This window comes from Lolium rigidum, chromosome 5 (genome assembly GCF_022539505.1).
Source record: "Lolium rigidum isolate FL_2022 chromosome 5, APGP_CSIRO_Lrig_0.1, whole genome shotgun sequence".
Taxonomy (NCBI): Eukaryota; Viridiplantae; Streptophyta; class Magnoliopsida; order Poales; family Poaceae; genus Lolium; species Lolium rigidum.
The window spans coordinates 44,933,724-44,947,854 of record NC_061512.1 but is presented as its reverse complement, the minus strand read 5'-3'; the positions used below and the strand labels follow the sequence as shown (position 1 = coordinate 44,947,854).

General features: G+C 45.4%; 1 protein-coding gene across 1 annotated transcript; it reads right to left on the bottom strand.

The window, feature by feature from the left end:
• Nucleotides 1-6,205: 6,205 nt before the first annotated feature.
• On the bottom strand, nucleotides 6,206-12,606 carry LOC124655267 (zinc finger CCCH domain-containing protein 4-like). Its single transcript, XM_047194191.1, has 11 exons — nucleotides 12,532-12,606; nucleotides 12,357-12,421; nucleotides 10,646-11,689; nucleotides 9,857-10,003; nucleotides 9,591-9,771; nucleotides 8,881-9,164; nucleotides 8,409-8,553; nucleotides 7,875-8,140; nucleotides 7,544-7,735; nucleotides 6,876-7,133; nucleotides 6,206-6,687 (listed from the first exon to the last, which is right to left on the bottom strand). Exons 2-11 carry the CDS (start codon nucleotides 12,387-12,389, stop codon nucleotides 6,508-6,510), a joined length of 2,730 nt encoding a protein of 909 aa, XP_047050147.1. The 5' UTR covers nucleotides 12,390-12,421; nucleotides 12,532-12,606; the 3' UTR covers nucleotides 6,206-6,507.
• Between the last annotated feature and the right edge of the window lie 1,525 nt (nucleotides 12,607-14,131).

The following is a 14,131-nucleotide window of genomic DNA, read 5'->3' as shown; positions in this document are numbered from 1 at the left end:
GCCGCCTTGCGTAGCGCCGGGCGAACCAGCTTGCCACTGGCCGCCGCGGTGGCGCGGAGCCGCCGGCGGTGCTCGTCGCCTTCCGACGAGGTATCCACCAGCGCTGCCACGTCGTCCGCGAACCGCACCTTCTTCTTCGTCCTGCTCTGCCGCCGTTGCTCTGCTCGAGCTGTGTTGCGTGGGCATGTGCAGCGTTAAATTAATGGATATCTACAAACGTAAGAGAATGAAAAGAATCGAACCAAGAAAATTAAGGAGCTTTTACCGACGGTGGTGTCGAGCTTCAGGTTTGACTCGAGGCGGCGGTGGATCAGGTGGTATGAGGCCAGGATGACGCCCGTTGACACCACGGCCACGGCCGCCATCCCCAGGCCGCTGAAGCTGCTCTTATCCACCATGGCTATATGCAATGCAAGGGATCAAAGCTAGCCAGCCATGGGCACCTTCTGTCCTATATAACCATGGGCCGAAGGAGCAACGTGGAGGCAGGAGCTCCAAGCAATGCAAGGCCTCATACTACGAGGGAAGGCGGAGAAGGAAAACGAGGGAGAAGAAGACGAAGGATGTGAGCGTGTGTGACTGGTGAAACACGAGGCATGCACCTGGCCGGCTGGCCGGTACTCTACGAAGATGCGGCGCGCCGCGGGTTCGTTCTTTGGTTTGATAAGTAAAATGCAGTACGTCGACAAACCTTTGTGCCAAAACTTTTCCTTCTGCGTGCCCTGAAAGATACTTTCAAAAACAAAAAGCTACTCCGTACATTGTATTTGAGTTTTACAAGCTATGGAAGATCGTCATCATCTTAACTAACACCTAATAACCAATGCTTTCTCCTATCTACAAACCTTCCTTTAATTTACGTATACCAACAAATTCGGTTCCTGGTTTGTTCATGGCGTGTAGTTAGTCGTATGTTATAAACAACCGTGTGCAAGCTACGAAATGTGTATATCATGTAGAATACAATGAGAACACTCCTCTCGATCAACGCTTCGGCCCGTCCTGTCGCTCCCCGCGGGCGACAGGCGGGCGATTCCCCCAAACCCTAGCCCCAGCCCCCTCCTCCCCGCTCCCCCCCCCCCCCCCGCCGCCGCCGCCGGCATCAGCCGCCGGGCAAAGCCCAGGCGGTGCCGGCGGTGGCGGGCCCTTGGATCTTGCTCGTGTGGAGGTGGCGCGGGGCCTCTCCCTCGAGCGGTGGAGATCCTCTACAAGGAAGCGACGGCACCTTGCGCGACAGGCCGGCGCGCCGCAGCGAGGCGTTTCCTCGAGGTCGAGGCGGCGGAGCTCGGCGGCGCGGTCGCCTCCTCGCGGGCGACGGCTGCGTCAGGTCGGCTTCTTCGGGTTGCTCCGGCGGTCAAGGGCAGAGGCCCTTTGATTCACATGCGCGCCTCGGGGCGACAGAAGGCGCCCTACGCGTCCGCTGATGGCATGGTAGGGCGGTCTTCTTCGTCTCCGGCAGGTGGCCAAGCTCCTCGTCGGCGCTCTGCTCTACGACAAGCTTGGCCCTGGCCATGGGATGGCGGCGGCGGGCCAAGATCTGGGTAGGTGGGCCTAGGTTTGGGCCGCTTCTGGATGTTCGCGGTAGGGGCCAGGACATCCAGTTTCTCTCGCGGCTCCGGCTCGGGAGAGATTGGGACCCATGGCTGGTAGGATGGTGCGGCTATGGCATGGTGACGGCTCGCCGCCGCCATTGATGTTTTGATCGCCTCCAGTCACTTTGACAACCGTGGGGGCGGTTCGTCTCGGTTCTGCCCATCTGGGTTGGTATTGCGGGGTGTCGCCTGCAGAGACGCCAGCGATTTCGAGTGTGTCCGCGAAAGCACCGCAAGGCTTAGGCCACTGCCGGCGACGATGACGTCTACGGATGCCGTTTACCTCCTTGGAGGCGTGGCCATGACACACTTCCTGCTGTTGGTAGCCTCCCTTGGGCACTGTCTGCTGCCATGTTGACTCGCGAGCTCTCCAAGATCCTCCTCGGATCCCCTTCTCGTCGATGCACTGCGTCTTGATGCGACCGGCTTCACATAGACGGTGTGCTCCAGGTTTGCGCGACCACTCTCGGGCCTAGGGTGGCCGTAGGAGTTGAGGTCGGCGCAGGGGGACACTGGTGGTATTCAATAGCTAGGTGATGTCCTGATGTCAGTTGCAAAGACAGAGGCTTTCCGTGGGGTGGGTGTTGAAGCCCATGCGAAAGCATTGCACGGCCCCTCTGTGCCGACAGCGACAATGCTTGTGAGCGTCGTGTCCCTTCCTGGAGGCGCTGTCGTGAAGGTTTCCCCCTTTGAACTCTGGAGTTTCACCTGCTCTCTTGCGCAGTTAGCTAGCTCCCTTGGTGTCGGTGGTCTTCTGCTTGGCGGCCCAGTGTACTTCTTCAGTTTGGTGCAGTTCCTCGGAGCGGCGGCTCGGTGCGTGAAGTCTCCAGCCGAGATGCCGGTGTTTAGCTAGGCCTTCGGCTCCTTTGATTTTATCTTTGTTTAGGCTTTAGCTTAGTACTCGTGCTTATACCGCTAGCTGACAACCCCAGTTTTTTCGCTTTCTTTTTCTGTTGTGGGTGTTCTTGTTGTACTCCTGGCCATGATGGCTTTGTTAATTCAAAGTCGGGCTCGTCGAGCCTTCAGTTTAAAAAGAATGTAGAATACAATGTGGCACGAGAGGATATGTACCTTCTAGCTGTTGGATTTACATGGAACAGGTAGACTAATTAGTATATCCTAGTTTTTCTTGATGGAAGACATTACATCTACTTTAAATATATAGAGAGTGGATTTGGTGTTCAGGGGTACGTGCGCACCCCCTAGACACCGTTGGATTTGCTTTTAGATTCGCTCCCCCTAGTAGATGCTCACGGCGAGCAAACGGCCGTGAAATCCCAATCCCCATCTCGATTCTCTTCTCCCAATCCCAATCCGCTACTCTGCATCGCTGACCGCGCCGCTCGAGTCAGCCTCGGCCGCCGGCGCCTCCCGCTGACTGCCTCGAATCCAGCCGAGGCGAGGACCGATGACGCATCCGAGGACCCGGCTGAGCTGCAAGATAATCCGCGCCAACCAGCCTCACCGAGAGCTGCACACGCACGCACATGGCGGCGTAGTAAGCAGCACGTCGCCGTTCGTTCGTCCTCACCCCCTCCCCCCGTCTGTCCTCCACCGCTTGCTCAAAGGCAAAACAAGCAAGCATAATAAGAAAATGAAAGAAGCATGGTTTGAAAACGCTGAGGCCAAGGTCCAGCACCGCCAACACCGCTGAGCAAAAAAGGCATGAGGCACATGGGGAAGGGGCGGGGCACCACCGCGCTATATAGGAGCATGCCCTAGTCCATTGTAGGTGAGCCAAATGTGGGCACACCACCATTTGTCTCCATAGCCAAGGACAACCCCTGCGATCTTACCCTGCATCAAAGGATGCCGCACCATTGGCACATAAAGAAATTCACCTAGAACCAAAGAAATTGGAAACTATGCAGCCAAGGGAGTGGACAAACTACCATTGTATGTGGGCCAAACTACCATTGTTGTTCTTCAATACCTAATACCTATGTACTGGCTGTAAAGGGCTTTATTAATTTGAAGCTGTGCACCTGTGTGCCTCGTATTTCAAAAAAGGAGCGCACATGAGTGCCCATTACCCGAGATTTCCTCCTAACAAGCACCATTGTCACACACGATGCAAACCTCACAAATGATATAACCTACATAACAAATTCGCAACCCAACGAAGATGCAGCGAAAATAGGACGACCATGGCTTACTAATTTTTTTGCGGATAACTAGGCTGAACAAAGCTCCAGGTTTGTGCCAAATCTGATGTGTTGTTGCAGCCATAAAGGGGAACCATAGCCCTTCTCTCCTAGGCTCAAGGGCGATAAGACAACACCAATAAAACTCTCATGCCACTCCTATAAATCTTAGTGTCAGGGTCGCCATCTCCACGCGCGGTCGTTGTATCAGCGTCCGGAGCCATCCAATAGAGTCAGGGAAACAAAATCCCTGCATCTAGCCTTCATGCTGTCACGCGGACTTACTAGGCGACCACCTCTAGAAAAAGTAGTCAAAAGAGGAGAACTGAGGTCCAGCTCAGTGGCAAGGCAAGGCGAGTGCGCAGCCAGCCCACCCAGGTTCGAATCTCATCCGCAGCGAGAAATCGCTGGAGAACGAACTAAACGGGTTATCATCCGTAGCGAGAAATCGCTGGAGAGTCTCATCCTATCTAACAACATATAGCCAAGGGAGGGATCATTCCCCCGTTGGTCAACGTTTTAAAAGTAGTCAAAAGAGCTAGGTCTGGGTGTGCTCAGGGCTGGGGTGGCAGCATGGCAAGGTTTGCCATCGAGGGTCCAATAGGATCCTGTCACATGTTAATAAGAGAGTTCATTCAATAATTGTCATGAAGCTACCGAGATATAGTGAATGTAGGGGTTGCAACAACTGTGGATCAGTCTTATTTGTATGCTATAGGTTTGTGCGGAAGGCACTGATTTTTTGTTTCCTTGGTTATTTTCTTTTCTTGTGAGGGTACTTCACTGTGTGGCAGGCAATTGTTCCATGTCAGAGCGGTGTGCTTGTTTCGACGAGCCAGTACACGAACCCGTCCACCAATAGTTGCGGCAACTTCTCCAAGATCCTGGTGAGAAGCGCGTCCCCGGTGAACACGGATGGCACGATCACTCTACCGTGGCGGCAACAAGGGGAGGAAGATCAGCTGAACTTCTGGCTCCGTCGTCATCGACTCGCCAATCAGGCGCACACGACGCTAGAGCGGAGGGTGGATTTCACGGGCAGGCGCAGGAGTACCTCTATCTCCATCTCCTCCGGCAGCATGGACAACGCGGTGGTCGCCATCTTCCTCTTGGTTCTGGCCGTCATCACCACGTGCGATCGTACGTGAGGGCTTCTTCTGTTGACCTGACGCGCGATGACGGCGAAGTTGATCCCAGCGGCACGGTGAAAGACGAGCCCACCGACTACGACTAGAGCTTCTTCCTGGGCTACGACCGCTCCGGCCGCCGCAGAAGCCATTGTTTATTTTATGTTTAAATTTGATTGAATTTCATTCAAAACCTTGTAATATATAAAAAATTAAATGAGTTTGAGTGTTTTCTGTTAAATTTCTTAAATTTCTTCAAAAAATTTACCGGAAACAGGCGTGCCCCAAAAGAGGCAACACACCGCAGCTTCCCAAGCGATTGTTCTGACGCTATTTTTGGACGCATTTTGGGGGGGACGTGGCTGAAAATACACTAAATTAGCATTTAAAAGTGGTGATTTTATGTTATATATACTCTTTGTAGATTGGAGGAACTGGGCACTAGGTCAGGATGCAAATGGACGCGGACGTCCGTGGACTCTGTTTGTCCGCGCCGCGTAAATTGCCTAAACGACCTCGCGGATGGGCCGCGCAAGCTAAACGGACTGACGGACACGACCTCGCGGATAGGCCGCACAAGCTAAACGGACTGACGGACACACAAATTCGCTTAGGCGGCTCAGACGGCACACGCAACGGACTCCACGGAGGCGTCCGCCTGCATCCTGAGCACTAGGTCATGTTTTGGCCTGGGATCGGACTTGGGCGCATGGCACTGGGCGGGGCGGGGGATTAATTAGCGTGGTGGGCCTAAAGGAAAGTTAGCACTATAGAGAATATCGTACAGAGATCGTACCTCAAGCGTCGTGTGTGGAGCAATTCCATTTCGCCCACTCCGCTCGGTATAGACACCAGCGAATGAAACCGAGAGACGCGGACAAGGACGTCTAGCTGCCTCTGTTCGCTGGCCCCGCACGCGTCCGGTCCCAGTCGTCAGTGACGTATCCACAGAAGCAGCAGGTGACAAACATAATAACCGCATCCAGCCGTGGGGTAGAAAAAAAACATTGTCACAGTAAAATGTCTTTTGAAGAGGATTCCACGGAATTAACATACATGCAGTTGATTTGCCAACCAAACATGCAACGCAATTTCAATTTTCTGCAGTACAAATTACTCCCTCTGATTTCACAAAGGTTGTCTAAGATTTGTCAAAATTTTGATGTATCTAGATACATTCAAAATTTGATAAATCTCAAACAACCTTCCTGCGCGGAGGGTGTACAAACGTTTGATTCACAGACGGTATCGCGAAGACCCAGAAAGGAAACATGACAAAATAATTCCGCGCTGCACTGCAGAGCTCACTTCAAATTAATGCAAATAAAACCTCACAAGAGAATGGAAATAGGATTACCTACCAACATCCAACCTTCTCAAGATATGAACGTTTTCCACATCAACATTTCAAATTCTCAACAAGAAGAAAGGTAAATCCACTAGCTAAAAACCACCGTTAGTCGTCACCACGGATAAGATTCCAATGTGCGGGGGAATTCAGATGAGAATTTGAAACAACCGTTAGTTGTTGTCAACACCGTTTTCAACTCTAGTCTGACTACGACCTTACCAAAAAATTACAGCACGCCAACTGATTTGATCTAGCTATTCACAGGCGGGAGAAACCTAGATTGTTCGTTCTATCTAGGCTCTGCTTAGGGCTCTGCGCAGTTCTGTTGGATATTCACCAAACTGAACGCCAGTAGGAGGATACATGTTGAAAGTGTAAGCAACGGGTGGTGTCTGAAAACCATCCAAGAGTCCCTTCATCAAACATGAGTAATTCACCCGAAAAAGAGAAGCATTCTCTTCCAATCTTTCAGCCTATCAAAGCCACGCAGTAAATGTTATATTTAGGTGACTTGTTGACTAGATCTCAAATTTGGAAATGTAAAAAAACATATTAGCAGGCCAAAGATTTTAAAAAAGATAGGTCAAAGGTACAATCAAATAAGAAAATTTTGTGCAGTGAGCAAAGTGCAGGATTCGAACTCTCACTCAAAATGACATACCTGTAAGTGAACAAACTTTGTGTAGTTAATGATCAAGACGACCTGCAACTTGGACAACGTTTCTGCCAAGGTCTTGATGGCAATATACTCAAAGAACTTCTGCTGAAAAATTTTCTCATCTCCACCTGCAGGCAACAACTTTGTGCAACATACTGAGGTGGCTCTGTATTTTTTAGGGCATATTCCAGATGTAAAATATGGCTTCTTCGAGGAGCCACGATCATGTAACAATGAATAAGAGCTGCCATTTTTACAACCCTGGTCGCACAGAACAACAAAACACATTAAAAATTTATATCTCATACCCATCCAGTTCCTAATATACATGCGCACATCAATGAACACATGCAGCTCAGTAAATATAAGTTTAATCAGAGGCAAGCTAGTATTGTAGGCATTGGCTGTTCTAAAAAGCAATTGACTTGTTAAATCAACACCATTGTGTTCATAGTTTCATCAATAAATTTCCTTCAATTATTTCATACAGCAATAGTATGTCAAAACATTTAACTTACTACACACACGCGCATACACAGACACACACACACACCCTCCTGCACACACACACAGAAAAAAAACGGTAATCATACCCTGCCAATTATATTCTCGAATGCAAGTGGACTGACCAAAAGAAAACGTGAAAAAGTAAACAAATTTTAATATTGTACCTGTAATGTAAGGAAGAACTTGCATACTGGTTTGGGGGCACAATTTGAATGAGAGAAGTGGCACGTGTCCCCCTGACTACAAGATCCACAAACAAAGAACGCAGACATCCCACTTTCAACGGTTGGTTGAACATAACCACTAGCTTGTTTCCTACGAGAAACTACCCTGTCCTCTGCAAGTTGCGTCTTCATCTGGGAACAAACCAAGAATCATTATGGTTACACAGCAAAAAAAAAAAATCATACTAATTTTTAAGGAAAAATTATACTAATTTATCTCTGGTATAAGAATAAATTTGACGCAACATGAAGTTAGTACAATAACACGCACCTCCGCGATAAGCACCTTCAGTACTACAACAGTGAGAATGACCTCAACATTAGTTGGAGAAACACAAGGGGTTGCAGCAAACTTCCTCTGTGAATCTAAGTGAGAACTTTCAGCTTCCAACAAGAGTGGATTCATATCCTCTGGCTTTAGTACTTCATGGTGAAAACATGAATGGTGGAATTCAGCAGGCTGATGGTACCTAGGACGATTGATTTCCACAAGAAAACAAGGCCTAAAACAGTGCAGTGTGCTCATAACATCATCATCTGTTCAAAAGAAAAGAGTCAATAAACATTCAATATTTCTTACATTATTTTTTGGAAAATATTTGCAACTGGCACCTCTAGGAGTAGTTCAACACACAAGCTATGTACATTTTCCCATTTATAGTGGTATATTACAAGTGTGAAAAAAATACCCGTGGAGCTACAAATGCATAGTGTGCGATCAAAATACAGATACTAGTGAGAATAACTACTCCTAGATGGATACACCATCCAATTCATCAAATATTGATCACAAGTTGAAACTTACACATTTCGCAGACATGGTTAAGTGATGCTGGAAAGAGGTTATGTAATGCACACCAAACTTCTTCAAGTTTAGAGATGAAGGGATGAGATACTGTTGGCTCTTGGGTGTTCGCCACATTTTTCAGATACTCCAGATGATACTTGTCCTGAAACATATGGAGATGTATCTTTGATAAAGTAACTACTGTTTTGAACAGAAGACAATGATGAGTGCATTGATAATGATTCTCACTTAACATCCTAGCAATAGACGATCACTGGGCATGGAACTAACAGAGAAAAACGTTAAACTGTTGATGGGAGGAGAAATGAGTATGAGCATTACTAAATGTTACTCCCCCCATCCCATATTATAAGATGTTACTACAGCCAATATAGGAGTATATTGGTTGCAATAACATCTTATATCATGGGAAAGAGAACTCAGACATCATGGGGACTAAAACATTTATTGTGAGGCGACTGAAACATACCAATTCTTGATAGCCAAAAGGTTGCAGGATAGGAAGCGGTTGGATGTCCAACATAATGCATATTAGAATTCCTTCATGGAGAAAGCCAACCTCACCAAATTTCAGGGCAAGAACAGAAGCATCAAATGATAATGGCAAGCTATTGAGCAAACAGCCATAAAAAGTGGGCCCATAGCGCCCTCTCGGAGAAGTTGGCTTAACCAATGCGTGAATTTGAACAAGTGAGTCTAGTGCATCCTGAATAACGTCTGCATTCGGTGGGTCAAGAACTTTTTGCGGCACGACTGGCAAAAATGAACAAATTTTAATGAGAATATTACCTTAATCTAAATACAATGGTATACAATCCCGTGCCTCCATACCCAAATAAGGAGCTTTAAAATGCATATGTAAAATTTAGAATTTTGGATTGCTAATATGCATAAGAGTATTTAGTCATTTTATTATAACTTGATACTCCAGAAAGTGGTTGGATTTTCAGTTTGCCTCTATAACATGTAGATGATATACACTTTCTCAAATTAAAACATGCTCCTATGGAATTAAATGTGAAACTTCTATATATAAGCAGTGCAAAAGTGTAAAAATAGACACTTAAGGACAGGTAGCGCAGTGACTAAAATATGGATAACATCAAATATTTAATTTGAACAGTATAAAGAATACTGAAGAAATATCAATCAAAACTAGCTTAATGACAGAAAAGATACCATTAGGATCAATCATAACTCTCGGCTCTGCGCAGCAAACCATGAGCACTTGCTCTCTTAACGATAACCTTAAAATGGCAGGATGTTTGCGATAATCTAAACTGTTGTAAAATGATCCAGCTACCAAGCAATATATTTGACCATCATAGGTTCGGCCTGTCCTGCCTTTCCGCTGCTCATCCTATAAGAGGTTAAAAAATAGTTGCAAACTTTAGAGTCAAACGTAAGTTTTACATGAAAATCATCAGTATATTTGTGAGATTAACCTGAGACTTGGAAGCCCATATAAGCCCAGCTGAGTCTGTTTTCCGAATTGGATCCCAATAGACTTGCAATGATCTACATGAATCAATAACACAAGCAACTCCAGGAATAGTGAAAGATGAGTTGACAATGTTTGTCGCCAGTAAAACCTGTAATGAAAGCATAAACGGCTCACAAAAATGATAGTTTAACTGGAATCAATTCATAAGAGAAAATTGCTTTACACATCAATGTCAAATTTCGACTCTACATGATTGTCTAGTTGCAACTTTAATGGTTACTAGGGGCACCTTGTATACTACCACCAGTGGGAAGGGGTTAGCCGACTTAGTGCCCCCTATGGCCCAGGATCAAATCCTAGGCCTGCAGCTACCCCAAAAGAAGCTTGATTGTTGCTTGCGTGCTACAGTGGATAGGGCAAGTGGTGGAATAGAAAAATTAATATAATTCATTTGTTTCCAATGGTAGGATAATTCGGTGACTTCAGTCTCCAGTGCATCAATATGGTGACAGGCACCTCACGAATGGGTAAAGACACACAAAACACATCAGCCAAATACGGTCAAATGAATTCGATTGCTGCAATTTTAATTATGATAGCATGACTTCTATATTACTACATCCACTTATGCGCGGTGACAGACATAAAAATGACATGGCTTAAGCAAATAATTAATGTCAAGCTGACAATAGTACGAAGACATAGCCCAGCCAGAGTTCAACAATAGAGTAATGGATAGCTATAAACTTATTTACTATGGTGGACAGAAATTTTGTAAGTTATAACTGACCTTTGTTAGGCATAAAGATCTGCCAATCCAACGATATGGCATCACAGGGCTCTCAAAGAACCATGTTGAGGAGCTTTTGTTCTTTTTCCTTTGCTCTTTTCCATCTTTGTCATTGGCAGGATCCTTATCACCAGTTCCCTTCTTATCACCACCCCGATCAGCAATAGCAAGGTTGTTTTGCCCAGATTTTTCACTTTTATCAGCCTTCTCATGCTCTTTGTTCGACATAATATTTACATAGTTCAGCAGGCATTCAAACGTCGGGATTCCTGGTATGGGAAGTTTTTGGTGTGCTACAGCGAACTTTGCTTCTCCTTCCCTGCACTTTCCAGAGTAACTGCTCCAGTCGTTTAAGTGGGTAGAAGGATTCCGATATTCCTCACCCTGCTTAACCGTAACATCCATGGTAGCATTCTCATAACCCATTTCAAAGCTTGTGAGGTGAAGCTTAAGAAGGAATGTAAACCGCATTGCTTCTGGAATGCTGAGCACATTGCGGCAAGAAACTCGGGTTATTTGTTTCTGGTTTGCCCTTCTGGGGTTGACCAATACTCTGTACGTCTCTAGCTGTCCAGCAAATCCGACGATCAGTTCCTCATAATCCATCCCAATCCCTTGGTAACTACCTTTAATGCTGAGGCGTTTGATCTTCATAGCGGATTCAGACTCTTTGCTGACTCCTACAACCTTTGCATCTTGAAATAAACACCAGAAGTCATCAGATGAAAAGCCTAGATAATATAGTGAGTTCACACTGAAGAGTAACTCAACACCTCTGCCATCACCATCCAATTCCTCATCCTCCAGATCCGGGGGCGGATACAAGACAATGATGAAATACGCATGAGCAGTTGGCAGCTGAGGTATCTCGTGGACAAACCCACCTGTCCCAGGAATACCCTTATGCCTGACAAATTTGGTCCCTCCCAACTCTTCATCTGATATGCTGATAAGAAATTTCCTCAAATTCACTGCGAGTGATCGATAAGACCTGGCCATTTTAAAACGGTCTTTGAACAATCGGTAGTCAAATCGAGGCGCATCCTGTAAGTTAAGAAAGTTTGTGTCAAAGTCTGCACATAAGGCATCATAGTAAAAAAAAAAGTACGAAAGAATTTGCTAAGCTTGGTGTTCCAACTTATGTTCAGTTTCCCACTCACAATAAACTAGCATTTAACCTAACTGGCAGGGGTAATGACACATCTTCAGTTTCATGTAATAAGCTTCATTTAGTTGCACTGGTTGAGTAAAGTTACTCCCATAATCCGCATATACCTATCTATCTATCTATAGAAATATGCATCGTGTTCTAGTAATAGAAATCCTACAGAGGCTACACCTGCACCATCCGAACAAAACAAAAGGCATCCTAAAATACAATACTGTTAGGAGCATGATTAATCCACTAAATAATTAAGAAGACAAACTATTGATATTTCTAGGCCAAAGCCTCGACAGTGAAATCATGCTAACACCCAACCCCTAGACCCACTGTTAAGTAGTCCCAACTGGCAGTCCCATTAACTAGAAGCTCATATCTATAACAATAATAGTATATAGTAAGCCTGTAATTACTATTAAGGAATTTCTCAGATAGCAATTTCAATAGCAACTTCAGATGATTGACAAATATGACTAAATCCTATGATTGTACTTTCAGAACACCACATCAGCTGCATCAAGCGAGTTAATCTGGGTAATTAAAACGTACTGCCCAGGGAGGTATCTCCTCGATGACCACCATTACAGCAGATGCGAGAAAGCTCTTGTTCCAATCTGGGTAATTATAACCCAAAAAAAAAAATCGTCAGTCAAGCAATCCAAATCGCAGAAAAAACGAACTCATCTCGTAGAAATTGACAGAAATGCTGGATTTGAGCAATTACCGGTCAGGTCCTAAGGGAGGTGCCACCCCTTGGAGCAGAACTGGAGATAGGGGAGGGGGGGCGGCCGGAAGCAGGACGTCGAGTTGGCCCGCCTCGAACTGGGTGCCGCGTCCGGCGACGAACTGAAGCACGGGGGCTTCGAACACAACCCGTCGAACCAGGTGGCACGGCTGGCGACGTGGTCGACCGAGGCGACCGGCGGAACGAGGGAGGAGGAGGAGGAGGAGGAGGGGGTGGGGCGTCCGGCGTTGGTGGGCGTGGAACCCGGTACTGCAGCCGGCGGCGTGGTCAGGCGAGGCAGACAGCGGAGGCTTCGGGTTTAACGTGTGTGGCAAGAGGGACAAATGGAAAACTGGAAAAAAGCTTAGTTTTCTTCAGTTTTTAAGGGTTTTTAGGTGCTATTTTCTCTGGATTATGATTCAAAGAGACTAACTTGTGTTATCCTAAATAGAATATCGAATGAAGTAGCAGCACCAAGCTTATTAAGCTCTACTTTAAAAGAAAATACTAGCTAAAGATTTGTCGTTATGATCCCCCGAGCTAGATATAATTAGCACACAGATGGAAATATAAATTATTTTACCTTTTTCCTGGAATTTCTTTTATGCCCTCTAAACTTGTTCTTTTCCTTAAGAACAAACTGAAAGTATCAAAATATAAATGAAATTTTGTAGCACTTCGTCCCCGTGTTTACGTATTGCGCATATCTCTAAATCATCAACTTGACAAATGTAATACAAGATATTCTTTCGAATTGATTTTTTGTTTTGTATAATTTACTATATTATGTTTACCAAATTGATGATCTAGGGATACACACAAGACCTATAAACCGAGACAGAGGGAGTAAAGAAAGCCGGAAATGATTAGCTAATGGAAATGCCATCTGTAATTAGCAAGGATAGAACACTTTCAACAGAAATTACTATAAATTTATTTTCAAACAAAATTTGGAAACATTTCAAAGTTTCAAAAAAAAAATCTAGATGTAGATAATGTTGTACTCGACAACCATATGAAATCTGGACTCTAAAATACGTTATATTCTAGGATTAACAAAAATGATTTTTTTTTTGGAGGTTTGAAGCACTATTCACTACTTTAGATGTCAGATTTTGTCTTTTTCCTGCAGCCCAAACTAATATGTATCGGGTTGAGATTTTTTCAAGTTAGTAGAGTACATTATTTCCTACATGTAGAATTTTTTTCTTAGATTGTTTAAAACTTCAAAGCGCTTTGTTGAACCATTCAAAAAACAGGCTACGTGGAAGGTGGGGTGGGCCTTGGTATATATGAACTCATTTGCTGAAACATACTGTACTTTCTAAGTTCACAAAATCATGAAAATAATACACGCTTACAGAGGATGGCTACAAGGGTATGTAGCTTAGAGGAGTGCTTAGAAAAATAAATCGGTTTTGTCTAAGCACTAGTGCTTATTTATATTACACAGATGCCTAATTAAGCACATCTCATGTACAAATAAGCACGGTGCTTAACATAAAGCATGTTTTATTTTCCTAAGCACCCCTCTTACCTCTCATTGTACATGGCCTAACCTGTAACGCAGTAATTAAATAAAGTGCGGTGAGGAACAAAT